This window comes from Arctopsyche grandis, chromosome 11 (genome assembly GCF_051622035.1).
Source record: "Arctopsyche grandis isolate Sample6627 chromosome 11, ASM5162203v2, whole genome shotgun sequence".
Lineage (NCBI taxonomy): Eukaryota > Metazoa > Arthropoda > Insecta > Trichoptera > Hydropsychidae > Arctopsyche > Arctopsyche grandis.
Genome location: NC_135365.1, coordinates 773417 through 790569, shown reverse-complemented (window position 1 = coordinate 790569; position 17153 = coordinate 773417). Strand labels below are relative to the sequence as shown.

At 36.5% G+C, this 17153-nt stretch overlaps 2 protein-coding genes across 2 annotated transcripts in view; both read right to left on the bottom strand.

Annotated features, from left to right (window-relative positions):
- Positions 1-17153, bottom strand: part of LOC143919146 (uncharacterized) — a 1208594-nt gene that overhangs the window by 1104808 nt on the left and 86633 nt on the right. The window lies entirely within an intron of this gene.
- Positions 3448-5108, bottom strand: LOC143919025 (pancreatic lipase-related protein 3-like). Its single transcript, XM_077441184.1, has 4 exons — positions 4792-5108; positions 4470-4715; positions 3947-4298; positions 3448-3866 (listed from the first exon to the last, which is right to left on the bottom strand). Exons 2-4 carry the CDS (start codon positions 4645-4647, stop codon positions 3770-3772), a joined length of 627 nt encoding a protein of 208 aa, XP_077297310.1. The 5' UTR covers positions 4648-4715; positions 4792-5108; the 3' UTR covers positions 3448-3769.

The window sequence follows — 17153 nt, the reverse complement described above, 5'->3', positions numbered from 1 at the left end:
GAATTCGTAAACCAGAAGTAGTATTTTTTTTAAAAACAATGTTTCATTATTTTTTCATTATTTTATATTGACCTTTTAAATTATTTTAAGCGTCTTGATATTTTTTGTGTATAATAGAGATAGTGATTTTTAGTAAAAATAAAAAATAAAACCATCAAATTTAATGAACCGGAAGTGGGATTTTCTCCTATTAGAAAGGTCAAAAATGTTGTCGCCTGGATCCTGTCCACACCCCTGAACGTATTGAGCTGAAAATTTATATTTGTGTTGTTTATGTACTAACTTAGATTTGGTAATGTTTTGGTCAGAATTCGTAAACCGGAAGTAGTATTTTTTTTAAAAACAATGTTTCATTATTTTTTCATTATTTTATTTTGACCTTTTAAATTATTTTAAGCGTCTTGATATTTATTGTGTATAATAGAGAGAGTGATTTTTAGTAAAAATAAAAAATAAAACCATGAAATTTAATGAACCGGAAGTGGGATTTTCTCCTATTAAAAAGGATAAAAATGTTGTCGCCTGGATCCTGTCCACACCCCTGAACTTTTTAAGCTGAAAATTTATATTTGTATTCTTTGTGTACTAACTTAGATTTGATAACGTTTTGGTCAGAATTTGTAAACCGGAAGTAGTATTTTTTTTTAAAACAATATTTCATTATTTTATTTTGACCTTTTATATTATTTTTATCCTCTTGATATTTAATGTGTATTATAATTATACTGATTTTAAATAATAAAAAAAATTTGAACAAAATCCGTCAACCGGAAGTAGAACTTTTGTCTTGTGCAATTATTTGCATATATTCGCGCTCAATTTGTATCGCTATCATAGTTATTAGTTCAATATTGAATTTTGTTTTGTAACCTTCTTATATTCCTCAAATACATAGATAAAGTCATGGGTTGGTCACACCCGAATTTTTTTTGATCTTTCGACTTAAGATCTTTTGATTTTCGATCTTTGCCTTCCGATATTTGAGTTTTCTGTAATTTAACAATCTGTCTCGTCACTGAGACCGCAATGAAATATCATGATATCATAAATTCTATTAGGACAATGATACATTAAATTATTGGAATTTCATTCGTTTTAAACTTTAATTGAATTTGTATTTGTATTTCCTTATTATATATTTGTATTTTTTCTATTATATGTTTGTGTACCATATTGTATTTGTATTTCTTTATTACACGTTTTTATCGCCTTTTACATAATAATTTAAAATCTGAAATTTTTTGATTTTTATTTTGGACCCGGACCCGTGGGCTTTTCAAAATATTGGACCCGGATCCGTCGGGTTTTCAGAAACCCTAGTGCGAATGCAAGCACACCTCAAGTAAACATACATGTATGTATGTATCTGCGTGCATAAGCACGCGCACACACACACACACACACACACACACACACACACACACACACACACACAAACACACACACACAATCAACACATTAATACTTTTGCAATTAAGTGGAGTAGTAGCATCCAGGGTAACACAGCTTCCCAAAGCATTCCGCGAACTTTTCGAAAGCTCTAAACGATGCTTTATTCATTATTAGATCCCCATGATGTAGGGGGCCAATGAGAGAACCCCTGACGCTGTCCAGCAGAACCCCCCTCTCAGCCTCCATCCCAGGACAGGACCACAGAATATGATATGCATCCTGCTCCGGAAAAGAACACGGACAAAAGGACTCAGATACCAAGCCCATAGATGCGAGCATGCCGTTAAAGTGGCCATGACCAGTTAAAAATTTACTGGTCCAAAAACTAGACGACAGCCTAAGTGACCCTCGGAAAAACAAATAGGTTTGTCTACCTTTGAAGGAACAATCCCATCTAAGTTGCCAAGCCGAAATAGCAAAATTTAAAATAACAGACTTCAAACTTTGCCAGAATCGAGGATCATCGCACTGTGACTGATTAGGAGCACGGAAAAGGACGCCCGAGACGGAAGCATCTAACCCACCACGAAGTTTTTCCCGAGCAGCTCTTATTTGGACGACCAAGTCAAGTGGCAATGTACCCGCAAGAATCTGTAGTGAGTCTGTAGACGCAGTGCGATAGGCCTAGGTAAGAGCGATCAGAGGAAAACGCTGACCACTATTTAATGTACGACGGACCGTCTTTAATTCGATACGATGACCCAAAATGCTAGATGCATACGTCAAAGAGTTCGCAAACACAGCATCGTATACCAAGCGTTTTTCATGGAAACCCAAACCCCATGAGCGACCAATACGACCAAAGGAAACCTTAGCTTTATCTAATGCTCTCCCAATATGATCATTGAATGAAAGCCTGACATCGAGAACAACACCCAAATAAGTGGACTCTTGACAAATTTTATCTTACAGTCTCTGAGTTTGATATTAGGGGCTCTAACAAGAGAACCCTTTATTAGTAAGCACTTGGACTTAGAGGGCGAGAAAGAAAGTTTGTTAATTATGGCCCAATCGTCTAGAAGATGAAGTGCCGCAGTAGCTCTACATTCCAGCTCAACACGGGACTTGATTGCGTTAACAACACGATGTCATCAGCGTACGCAACCAACCTGCAACCCTCCGGCAAATTGATTGTAAAGAGGTCATTGACGAGAATGATCCAAAGGATAGGTCCCAAAACCCATTTTTATAGTCACGTACTAGATATGCAGTCCCACGCCACTCTAACGGGAAACCGTGCTGACCAGTTAGTTCATTCGGCAGATTCCTTCGTTAGCCGAATGCACTTAAGCCTGGAGATAATCCTCGGAACCAATTATAACGGTCACACAGTCTCTGGGATGCTACTCGGCCTAATCCAATTGGCGGCGTGTGTTATAATATTAAAGGTGTAGGACGAGTGAGACGACTGTGTTGGTAATGCACAACTATTTATTTCGGCAGCTGGGGAGGATGTGAATGCTTAACAGCGAAGCACTGGCCAACCGATGGTTTTACGGCCAGACCTCGGTGTTGTCACATTATATTTTGTTTAGAAACAAACCCTTTAAATAGATGACGCAAATAATCTATGAACTTCGAAATTTCGAAAATTTAATACAAATCAAATGAATGTTTAATTGTGCGACTACATACAGTTTCCCATAGACATCACAAAAGATTTACCAAACATTTTACGGATGAAATAAATGCTTTACGGCAGTGGTCACCAACCTACCGCCCGCGAGAGATTTTCATCCGGCCCAAGGTTATAGCGTTGTACCCGATGACATATCATCACATGAGTGTTGGCATATTAAGTTATTAAATAAAAAAAATTAAAAGAAATGTTTCGTCGGTCATGTGTTCGATCCCCACGCTGTCGATTTGTTTTCAAATACCTTAAATATATTTAATTCAATGTTTTTATTTAATTGTTTAATATTAAAAAAAGTTAAAAATTACCTACCTACCTACAAACATGTGAACAATATTTCAATAGAATACAACGGACTTGATTTATAAATTGATTTATTTCGCAATACCTACATATCTATAAAATTATAAATGTTTTTCAATACAAATAATAAAAAATATATTGGGGTGACATTTAAAGACCCTGTGGTATACTTGTACATTAAAAATAAATATAAATCGAAATATTTAAAATCCATATTAATCTTCCTTATATTTATATTTAATTTAAGTAGCTGTATCAAATAACATAAATTAATGGACCTTTGGAATTTTTTTATGCAACTATAACATACGTTTGTTTAAAAAAACACACTTTGGTGATAAAATGAAAAAAGAGAAAAATTTAACTAGTGAAAAATTGTCATGAAGAACCATTTGAAGCCATGTTCATATTATAATATTTAACATCTTTATAAAATGGTTTTTCACTATTGGTTTCCAAATAGTATACACCTGAGCTGTAAATATTAAAAAAAAACTATTAAAACTCCAAAATCTACGTATGAGAATACATGCATGTATTTATTAAGAAACTTGCGCATTTTTAGGTTCCGATCCTCCCATTTTCGTTTGACTTGAATTAGCACACCTTCCACTCCTCATTTCATCATAGTCAGTGCATTTGTAAGCCACGAAACCATCATGACCAATGGAATCTGCGAAAAGTTCATAAGCTTTCGCATGAGAGCAAGAACAATATGAAAAAACCTGTGGCAACCATATGCAGCCGGGTTGACATTTTCCTAGATTGGGATAAAAATCGGCATCTCCCAAAGCTGCTTCCCAACCTAACTTGCCTGAATTAGTATGAATCACTTCCACATAAATGGCATCATCCAGTGCGAGTCTCATATGGTGGTTTTCCCAAAATGGATAAGCTGGATCCAAAGCTAAAAGCAAATGAAATACTTAATAAAATAATCCACCTCTTAGAGAACCATGAAAAGACTATTCGTGTTTGTTGCAGTAAGTATCAGGAAGTACATATGTACATATATACATACATATTTCTTAATACTAATGCAATTTACATAATCTTCATTATTCTTACTTTATTTTACCTGTTATATAAGGAATTTTTCCATTTTTAATATTACGTCCAGCGATTCCTATCAAATGTCCTCCCAAACTGTAACCAATCAAATGAAAGGACTTCAATGGTGTACCGTATCTTTCTAACCAATCCACGAATTTTGCAACAGCTATTCCAACATAAAACACATTTTCCATAGCTTGCATATAAGGAGCTTTCGCCAACTCATACCAGTCCACCAAAATGACATTAAAATCTTTGTTTTCCAAAAACGCTAAAACGCAATTTACCATACAATATTTGGACTCAAACGTGTATTTTATTATGTTAATTCAAACAATTAAACTTACCATCACCGATGATACTATGTGCAACATTATTACTTTTATTTGAAGTACTTCCAGTCCAACCGTGTGCAATAATCTTAACCGGTTTGGTTTTGTCAAAACAGGAAGCATTCAAACCTTCATCATCTCCATATTTGAGAATACTACATTTACATCTGTGAATTGAAAAGACATACTTTAGACTTTAGAGTACGTTGTAAAAAATAATATTTATTATTAATGTAAAATATATATTACTTATTTTTCAAGATGAATTGTACTTGTAAAGTTTTATAATTGCGAAAATTGGGAAGGTCATACAATGATTGGTGCTTCTCATCATATATGGATTCCGGTTCGTAAAATATTCCGTTAGCGTCATCTATTATTGTGTTATTTTATTATATACTAGTGTTAGACCCGTTGATTTCAACGGGTGGTTTCGAAAAGGAATTGAAACTCGAATAAAAATAAAGTTAAAGATATTGAATCGACTGGTTTCGGAAAGAAATTGATGCACGAATTACGAATGACAAATTACAAAGTGATTACGAATTACGAATTACGTTTTGTGCTTCGCCTTCGGCCCCAGCGCCGCCGACGCCTCCGGCGCCTCCGGCGCCCCCAGCGCCCCCAGCGCCCCCGATGCCTTCGGCACCCCGGGGACTTTGCCGCCACCGCCGCTGACGCCTCCGGCGCCCCCAGCACCCCCGATGCCTTCGGCACCCCGGGGGCTTCGCCCCCAGCGCCCCCAGAGCCGATGCCTCCGGCGCCTCCGGCGCCCCCAGCGCCCCGATGCCTTCAAAAAATTAAAAAAATTAAAAAAATTAAAAAAAATGAAAAAACTGAAAAAATGAAAAAATGAAAAAAATGAAAAAACTGAAAAAATGAAAAAAATTTAAAAACTGAAAAAATTAAAAATATTAAAAAACTGAAAAAATGAAAAAAAATAAAAACTGAAAAAATGAAAAAAATGAAAAATATGAAAAAAATGAAAAATATGAAAAATTGAAAAAAAAAAAAATTTTGTTCCCCATACTGGTTGACGGTTGATCGTCCGTCACATATATACAAATATACAAATATACAAATATACAAATATACAAATATACAAATATACAAATATACAAATATACAAATATACAAATATATTTAGCGACAGTCCGTTTTTATATATAACTAGTGTTGGACCCGTTGATTTCAACGGGTGGTTTCGAAAAGGAATTGAAACTCGAATAAAAATAAAGTTAAAGATATTGAATCGACTGGTTTCGAAAAGAAATTGATGCACGAATGACAAATTACGAAGTGATTACGAATTACGAATTACGTTTTGTGCATCGCCGACCCCCCGATGCCTTTGCCCCCAGCGCCCCTGATGCCTCCGTCGCTCCGGGGCCTTCGCCCCCAGCATCGCCGACGCCTCTGGCGCCCCCAGCGCCCCGATGCCTTCGGCACCCCGGGGGCTTCGCCCCCAGCCCCCCCGATGCCTTCGGCACCCCGGGGGCTTCGCCCCCAGAGCCCCCGATGCCTTCGGCATCCCGGGGGCTTTGCCCCCAGCGCCCCCGGCGCCACCGACGCACAAAAATGAAATATATGAAAAAAATGAAAAAAAATGAAAAAACTGAAAAAATGAAAAATATGAAAAAACTGAAAAAACTGAAAAAATGAAAAAAATGAAAAAACTGTTCCCCATACTGGTTGATGGTTGATCGTCCGTCACATACAAATATACAAATATACAAACATACAAATATATATATTTAGCGACAGTCCGTTTTTATATATAGTATATATTTTTAATTTAAAAACTTACTCTTGATTTGAGTCCACCGAGTATTGCTATGAAATACTAGGATTACTAGTGTTAATATTGCGATTGCCGAAAATTTGATCCAACGCGAGACAGTGACCATCTCGTATTTAGTGACGGCTCAGTAGACTAAAAAGAAATCATCAACCAAATTTAGATTTTTTTTACATATGTACATATTTTATATTATTTTTGCATATATATATACCAGGAAGGCGTTACAAGAAGTCCTCAATACGCCTTCCTGGACAATTAATTACAAACAATGCAGCATTTTTATTACATTAATCACTGTATTTCTATAAGCTGAAGGACACGAAATTAACAATTAAGTAATTAATCCATTGGGACATTATGGATTTTTAGATTTACATTTTTTTTTTAAATTGTACATACATTAATTATGTACAATCTTATTATTATTTATTATTATTATATACTAGTGAATAGCCCGATGAAACAACATCGCATGGGTATAAAATTATTATATACTCTTATAAAACTAAAAAAAAAAATCCGGAACCGGAACCGTTATTTTCGTAGACTCTCATAGATAGTTTTCAATTCTTTATTTGTAATAATTTTCGATTCTTAAAAATACGCAGACTCCCATGGAGAGTTTTCAATTATTTATTTAAAGACTTCCTATTTTTTTCTATTATTATTAGCTATCGCCCCGAGCGATACTGCAAATCGAAATCGATTCACTCGATCCATGACACCCGACTTCTCCCGACAACTACCGAAGATATGACTCCGTTTTGATTGGTTGTCGATACGTTCTGTACGATTATTGAATATTAACGTTATTTAGAGCAGCCTTTATATCCGTATCATGGTGTACTGGTCAGTGTATATTGATCTGGGCGCGATGGGGGTAGGTTCGAGTCGACGTCCTGGAATTGATTTTATTTTTTCAAATATCGCTAAAATATAAATTAATTTCAATTTCAATAATTTCAATTAAAAATATATATTTAATTGTTTTATATGAAAAGAAAAAAAATGGTTCAAAACTTCGATAAATGAAATTATTAAAATTACGTATTTTTATATGGCGAGAAGGAATATTTCAATTAATGTTTAAAAAAAAAAGGCGAAATGAAAAATTGGATTTGGCACGATGTCAGAGACCATTAGCTCATTTAGACCCATATTCAGGCTATTTGGGGTGATCGGTTCGAGTCGCGACAAAGTCGTCTCAGGTCGCATGCAGTTTTTTCAAGTTAGTATATATGGGTGTATTATAAATTATTTTTCGGGATTTATTTTATATTACTTGGAGCTTGGAAAGAATAGTATTCGAGGCGTAATTCCATACAGGTGAAGCATAGGTTAATAATGGTAATATGAGCGCGCGATATGATTTTATTTTATTTTGAGTTGATAAAGAACTATGGCGATTAAATATTGGATATATTGAGGATATACCCCGCATCGCCTTGCATTTCACTCCCTCAATGTGAGGTGCCCAATTCATTCTTTTATCGAACGTTACTCCTAAATATTTTATTACTGACTGCCATTTCAGACTTTCTCCAGAGGGGATTTTCAGATCTGAACTCGGCTTATGTTTTCTAACACTAAAGAATATGGCGTCTGCTTTGGTTTGATTAATTTGAATTTTTCACTTAGTGAAGTATTCAGTCATTGTTTTAATTGCAAATTCAAGATTTTTAAGAATAGTGTCTGGTTTTTTGCTACTTGTGAAGCAAGCGGTATCATCTGCATATAGGGCTATCTGACAGTTTTTTGGAATAGGTATGTCATTTATATATATGGAGAACAAGAGTGGGCCAAGCAAGCTCCCCTGCGAAACGCCAGCTACGATTATTTTTGGAGACGATAATTCATTATTATATATTATTTGAATGTAATGTATGAGTGGAATTTTAATCTACTCTCTTCCATTTGGGCCTCGCTGTGATTTTATTTTTTATTCATATTTTGTTTGATTTATTTTACTTTTTCTTTCTCCTTTGTACTTTTTATTATTATTTTATTTTACCATGTTTTCTGCTTTCTAATTTTTCTGTTTTTTACTTGTATTTATATCTTTGTTAAATGTAGGCCATTGTGGCGCATTAGGTTCTTCCTGTAATGCCACAATGGTCCAAAACTATTAATAAATAAATAATAAATAATTATTATTTACGCTAACCACTAGCTTTCTACGAGTTAGGTTCGATTTGATGATGAGAATTAGGTAGTTTGGTATTTTGTTAATAAAGAGCTTATGAATGAGTCCATCGTGCCAAACCGTGTCGAAAGCCTTTTCTATGTCGAGACATACCATTCCGGTACTTCTCTTCATATTAAAGTTCTTTGTCACGTGTTCAGTTAGTCTTGTTAGTTGTTGGGTCGTGGAATGTCCAGTGCGAAATCCAAATTGTTCATTTATTATATTCTTATTTACGACTTTAAGTAAACGAGTGTAGATTATTTTTTCTAGAATTTTTGAAAGCGTGCAAAGTAAGCTAATGGGTCGATAATTGGCCGGGTTTTTTGGACTTTTATCGGACTTAGGTATTGGAATTACGTTGGCTGTTTTCCAGTATTCTGGGAAATACCCGGTGAGTAAACATGCGTTGAATATTTTAGATAATGAGACTAAAGCTTTAAATGAAAGTTGTTTGATTATGATGTTATCTATTGAATCTCGCCCAGGTGCCTTTTTATTTTTTAAATTACGTATTATATTTTGGATTTCACACGGATGCACCAATTTTATGTTTTTAGTAATGTTAGTGGACATTTTTGTGATGATTTGAATGGACCGGTTGACTTTATTATGCGTTGGTATGTGATTGTAATGTTGTGTAAGTGTGTGATATTTTTGGAAAGATTTTGATAGTTCTCCTTTGTCGCAATCACGCGTCACTGTGATTCCCGCATCATCTAATGGAGGAATCGAGTTTTTTGTCCTGCGAATTGCTTTAGCTAATTTCCATAGAGAGCCATCAACTGAGCTTAATTTTTCTAATTTTTTAGACCAAGCTTCATTTTTGATTTCTTTGATTCTAATTTTAATTTGATATGTGAGCTTATTTATTAATGTTTTCAATGCTGGATTTTTTGATGTTTGCCAAATTTTACGGAGTTTATTTTTACTTTTTATTAGATTTGCAACAAAGTCAGTTATCTCTAGTTTGTGTTCAATGTATTGTGTCTGAGGTATGTGAAGGTGTTTGGATTGAGTTATTGATTCCGTCAGGTGTATTATGGAGCTGTCGATTTCTGTTTTGTTTGTGAGTGTGGTAGATGTTAGAATAGTTTGGTCATTTATGTACGACTTGAACTCTCGCCAGTTAGCGCTCCCGTAATCCCAACTATACTTGATGATTTCCGGGTTTCCCGTCGATTGAGAAGATTATCGGGAGATGATCAGATGACAGGGCTTGAAGGGCATTTGGTGTCGATATTTTTGGGCAGTTCTAGACGAGGACAAGATCTAGTGTGGATGGTTGTGAGTTATTTGTGGGATAGTGTGTGTATATATCCGGATGAAGTAAGGTTGTATCTGTTAGTTGAATGTATTTAAAAAGAGTTGTACCAAGTTGGTCAGTGTTTACGCAACTCCATAACGGATGATTGGCATTAAAGTCGCAACTTTATCTCTGCTCCCAATAAGCAATGATCTGAATTAGCATCAGCTCCAGGGTACGTTTTTACCGCATATATTGCGTTGCGAAACCTTGTATTTATAATAATATATTTATAATCAATTTGGTTACGAATTATTCTGTCTTTGTAACCGTCTTGTGGTGACTACCACGTATATAATCTTCGTTTAGGAAGATCGAACCATGTATTCGTTACGATAAGATTGTTTTCTTGGCAAAATGCGATTAAACGGTCTCCTCTTTCATTCTTTTCACCCAAACCAAATTTCCAGTGACATCTGTCTGGATGTTTTCTACCTTCGCATTGAAGTCACCCAATATACATAAAATTTACTGTTTTTAAATATGAATTGTTGCCTCTTTCAAATTTTCAGAGAATTTTTCAATTTGTTCTTCGTTAGCGTCGGCTGTAGGCGCATATACTTCTATTATATTTAGGTTTATTGGATGTGTTTCTATCTGTAATAGCATCACTCTTTCAGATATTGGAATAAAATTCAGAAACTGATTCAGAAATTTTTTTCTCCATTATGACCACTACTCCATTTTTATGCTGTGTGTTCTCTGATCCAGAATGGAAAATTGAATAGTTGTCTTGGGTGAATTTGCTGATTCCGAGCCATCTTGATTCGCACACGCCCAATATTTGTAATTTTAGTCTTGTCATTTCTTTCAAAACATCGTGTAATTTCCCTGCTTCGTTCAATGTTCTAAAATTCCATGTTCCCATTTTCTCAACCACTTCGAGCTGGAAGATCCTTCGCACCTTTGCTCCATTTAAGGAGTGCCCAGAACTCAGGGCCGTTTTTATTTTTCTCTCCATGGTAATTTTTCTAGGGAAAATTAGTGCAGTGGTTTCCTTCTTGCCTTCTGCACCGCAGGAAATGTTGTGACATCTTATACTGGCAGAGCTGCTGCCCACTACCAGGGATTTATTATGGAGTTTCCTTCTCTGTCAAAGGCGAAACCTTTGAAAAACCGGGTTGTGCTTTTGTTAGGCGGCGGCACTTACTCGCCGCTGACCTGATACCATCATAGTGTTGTGTGACTTTTTATAGAATGAAACCTACCATAGATTCATTCATCACCACTCTTGTCTCAGCGCTCCAGGACCACCATGTCACCATGGCAGTTGACTACAAGAGTCGTTCCCCTATTCGCAACCTGGGGACCTGAGTGGTTGCATGGAGCTCTGCTTTGAGCGTAAGACCCTTTCAATTGAGCGCTTTTGAAGTGCGCGCTTCGAGATACTGGATATCGTATGAAAGCGCCCGAACGCGTACACACTCGGCGGCTTCACGAGCACACGATTCTCGGCAAACCCGCGTTTCGAGATTTTCGGTAAAGCGCGCGCTTTGCGGGCGCTTCGAGATACACGCAGTCCCATGTCGCGTACAGTCGAGCGCGCGGTTTCGTGTAATGTGGTCGTTCTTTCAAGAGCAGAATATGGATCACGAACATTTTAATACGGATTTGTTAGGTTTTTGAGCTCTTTTTCCTATTACGCTGTACATATTAACATTAGAATAATATAATACTATGATTACTAACCAAATTAAATGAAATTGTAAAATAGAAAATGGTCAGTAGATCAGTAGCTATTAAAATATACATAAGATATATTGTAAACATAATTTAATAATAATTAAAAGCATTTAAAAATCCAAAAAATCGGATTTGTTTATCGATGAAGTTCAAAATAGACCTGCAATTTGGAACATGGAAGGTCCCGAATATAAAAACGACGATAGTGAAGCCACACACATGCTATCATCTCGACTTTTCCTATTTCCCAATTCCCAAGTGACGAATGCGCACCCTACTCTAGTCCAAAAACGCGGCAAAAAGCGCTTCGTGTGTACGCTGCCGTCGGGCACTTCACCGGCGCTCAACGCCGTTAATGGTGTTTAATGTATCTCCAAAATACACATACTAACACACTTACATTTTTCATAGACCACGTCATTAGTGCTCGATTTTAAAACGTTATCGGTGATCGATTCTGATTTCGAATCAGTCATAATCTCGAGGTTGAATTTTCGCAAAGTCACAAAACATTACCTATTGCTACTACGTACATACATATTACATATATGTATGTACATACATAGATAAAGCAAAACCAAAACTTCTTTTAATAGTGCAATCTCGACCTTTTTGCTGACTCTTTCAGTACTTAGGGCTAAGGTGAAGAAGCAAATCTGTGGTTGATTGTCATCCCCCCTCCCCCCCAAAAGTTTCAAAATTGAAATTATAAATTATTTCATCAATATGTATGTATGTACATACTTAGATAAAGTAAAAACAAACTACGAATTGCAATTTGACGATAATCTTAATTCGAGAGTTACCCTAATATGTATATATTATACATATATTCAGTGGCGGCTTGTCCATACGCACTGCAGTACTGCAGCACCCCCAAGGAATTTGAGAAAAATTTAATATTATTATATACATAGCGTGTATTAAGCTCGCCCGCACACCGATACACCCAATAATGATCATACATCGTGGTAATAATATCAGAAAGTGAGGCATCGTTTATGATTTTGTGCAGTACGGTTTTCGATGGAATATGCCGAGTGGGCGAAGGAGGGGCGCGGGGGCAGCTAGAAGCTTGGTCGGTACTGTACTCCCAACAGTATTATACACATTACTTGTTGCGTTCGTGTGCGCTCGACACGCTCCTCACTTTTCCTCATTTCTTCTGCACCTTTTGTCTTTCCTTCTACACCTCTTACACTTTCTACACTTCCTTCTACACGTCACTTTCAGTATTTAAGATGGTATCAAAATCAAGAGAAGCTGAGCCAATGTTTTCAAGAACTTAAATATTCTTCCGAAAATACTGATGAAACAATAACAGATTCTTCCAATTTACTGAATACAATTTTTTATTTTAGTCAGAACTTTTTCACGGGCTAATGCCGCATGTAGAAATTATTTATAACCAGATGCAATCTAGTAATATCGATGCATTTTCAATTAAAGAAAACTTAAAAAGTTTTACTAATGTCATTATACAAATACGAGATTCTTATATAGAAAAGAAACCAAAAATATGTGATGCATATATTATATGCATATATTATCGCACATATTATAGAATCCAAAAATATGTGCGATGTTATTATTAAGGATATAAAAGCAAGATATGCTTTTTCTAATGAATGAAAAGCTGTGATATTATTTAATAAAGAAAATTTTGAAAAGTACTGTAAGAAAATTCTGGAAAAAAAATGGAAGATCTACCACTAACCGTTGAATCATATCCAAAGAAAAATTAAAGAAAAATACATTAAAGAAAAACTTCAAACTGAATTAGAAGTGTTTTACTCAAGGAAAGAAATGCATAGTATTAATGATTTATTAATATTTTTAAAACTTATTTTTGCAATCAATTTATCCAAAGTTCGTGTGGAAATAACAAAACTTATTCAAATTCTGCTTACAACTTCAACTACCTCTGAGCCAGAACGGTGTTTTTCATCAAAAAATAGAATAAAGACATACATCTAATCTATAATTTGGAAAGAGACTTTGTATGTATCCTTGGTCGTCGTCCGTAGATCGGTGACGTCATCGAACACGTGATTCGATTTTTTTTTTTTTTTCGATCCATGGGCGCCGATTTGTTTTTTTCGTTTCAATGGATTCACCCCCGCGGGGGCGCAAGGCGAGTAGCTTCATGGGGCCCCGCCAGGGGCGCCATAAGGGGCGCAGCCCCGTGGGGCCCCGAAGGGGGCCCGGGGGGCCCAGCCTCATGGGGCGCAGCCCCATGGGGCTCAAAAGAGGGCGCCACGAGGGGCGCAGCCCCGTGGGGCCCCAGGGGGGCCCAGCCTCATGGGGCGCAGCCCCATGGGGCTCAAAAGGGGGCGCCACAAGGGACGCAGCCCCGTGGGGCCCCGAAGGGGGCCCGGGGGGCCCAGCCTCATGGGGCGCAGCCCCATGGGGCTCAAAAGGGGGCGCCACAAGGGGCGCAGCCCCGTGGGGCCCCAGGGGGGCCCAGCCTCATGGGGCGCAGCCCCATGGGGCTCAAAAGGGGGCGCCACATGGGGCGCAGCCCCGTGGGGCCCAGCCTCATGGGGCGCAGCCCCATGGGGCTCAAAAGGGGGCGCCACAAGGGGCGCAGCCCCGTGGGGCCCCGAATGGGGGCCCGGGGGGCCCAGCCTCATGGGGCGCAAGCCCTAATAGGCATTAACTAAGGGGGGCGAAGCCCTAGACGGCAATTAATCATGGGGGCGCGGAGGGGCGAATCCCTAAAAGGCAACTGATCATGGGGGCGAAGCCTTAGACGGCATTTAATCGTGGGGGCGCGGAGGGGCGAAGCCCTAAAAGGCATTAACTAAGGGGGGCGAAGCCCTAAACGGCAATTAATCTTGGGGGCGCGGGGGGCGAAGCCCTAAAAGGCATTAACTAGGGGGGGCGAAGCCCTAGACGGCATTTAATCATGGGGGTGCGGAGGGGCGAAGCCCTAAAAGGCATTAACTAAGGGGGGCGAAGCCCGAAACGGCAATTAATCTTGGGGGCGCGGGGGGCGAAGGCCTAAAAGGCATTAACTAAGGGGGGCGAAGCCCTAGACGGCTTTGAATCATGGGGGCGCGGAGGGGCGAAGCCCTAAAAGGCAACTGATCATGGGGGCGAAGCCCTAAACGGCAATTGCTCATGGGGCGTGGAGGGGCGAAGCCCTAGAAGGCAAAGGCTCAGGGGGGTGCCGAGGGCGAAGCCCTAGAAGGCAAAAAAAAAAATTGATTTTTTTTTTGATTTTTTTAAATTTTTTTTTGATTTTTTTTTTATTTTTTTTTTTGATTTTTTTTTTAATTTTTTTTTAATTTTTTTTTTAATTTTTTTTTTTAATTTTTAATTTTTTTTTTTTTTTTAATTAAATTAGCTTAGTCATGTTTAAGCGGTTTATATTATATTACACTGAGCGAAGCCGGGTAATACAGCTAGTATGTATATAAGAAACACAATGGTTCAAGAAAGATTGACGACTTTGTCTATGCTGTCAATTGAAAAAAAATGATTATGAACAGTGAAAAATTTAACGAAAAGGTGATAGACCTTTTTTCAAGGAAAAAAATACAGAAGAATCAATTTTTAAATGAAATAAAATACATATAATGTTTAATTGTGATAATAATCCAAATAAACATTTTTTTTATTTTTAATCAACCGCAGCACCCCCAGATATCTTATCCACGAGCCGCCACTGCATATATTACATATTTGTATTTACATATGTTTGTATGTATGTATCATATAAAATTTGTACGATAGATTGGCACATACCTCGATGTGAAGCTGAATTCGACTCCGACGTTCCTAGACAAGATTCTACAAAATGCGTTGCACTTGTTGATTTTCGAATCTAAAACAAATAGAATTAAAACGTATTAAACGAAAGTAGCTCTTCCGCCCTTACAAATATACTAAATAGAATTTAAATCAATCATTGTATTTACAAAAGTACAAATATAATTCAAATCATAAGTATTTAATGTTTATAATACATGCATTTACGTACTCATACATACATATGTACCTCAGTGAGTAATTCAACTTAGACTGAATGTTGCACTCGTCATAGTTATCTATATCATTTTCATATACGAGTTCGTCCAGCTGTCATTCTCGTATCATATATATAACGACGGTAATCTGTGTGTGTGTGTGTGTGTGGGTGTGTGTGTGTGTGTGTGTGTCCTAACTCTCGCCGAACATAATGAACGAATCGATAAAAATCGATTTATTCATTTTTCGACGAGACGACTTTGTCGCGACTCGAATTATATATATATATATATATATATATATATATATATATATATATATATATATATATATATATATATATATATATATATATATATATATATTTATACATATATATATATATATATATATATATATATATATATATATATATATATATATATATATATATATAATATATATATATATATATATATATATATATATATATATATATGTATATATATATATATATATATATATATATATATATATATATATATATATATATATATATATTTATACATATATATATATATATATATATATATATATGGAGTTCGGTCTTTCGTGTCATGCGGGGAAGACGTGCTTCTGCGTTCTTCCCGCTATTACTCGCTTAAACCCGGCTATTGCACGAAATTTAACTTAACCATCTAATCACTTATTTTACTAATTGCATCCTAATATAATTTAAGTGTAAAAATAAACAGCAAATCGGTCGTAAAAAGCGGTTTTATATCAGTTATTTCGAAAAATTTTGTGCTAATTTTTGTGTCAAATCGGTGTCAAACGAGATACATCTCCCTACCTGAATACAAAAAAAGGGTCCTTCGCCAGTCAAGTCGGTCCCACAGAAGCAATAAATCTTCCACATAATTGCTTCCAGCCAAAAATCTTTAACGAACTTTACTTAATAGAATAATAGCAAACAGAAACGGTGTTTCCCAACTGTCTATCAGTTCTTTTTCATATTTAAATTATATTAAAGTAATTCGTGTAATTTTATATTCTTTACTAAAGTTATTATTAAAATATTAAATTGCAAACCGCACTCACATATATAAATCCGTTGTCTCCAAAGAGGCGTCTCACGATAAAGATCTGTAAAAAAGTAGTATAACAATTGCTAATCTATTATTATCATAACTAACTACTTTCACTTACAAAGTAACCCTGTTAAATGGCATGTAATAACTCATAAGTGATACCTAGGATGACTATATGTCAAAGCTGACCACAGAGAAGAGTCTATGGCGGTAAGAACTCACTCCTTGAATGGAAATCTCTCTCAAGTACCGCCTTTTTCTCAACACATCTTGGATAAATGCGAGAAAAATAATATCCAAACCTCCAACAAGGTAAGAGTGACGATGGATGATAGCTTAGCTAATAGAAACCTGTATTTAGCC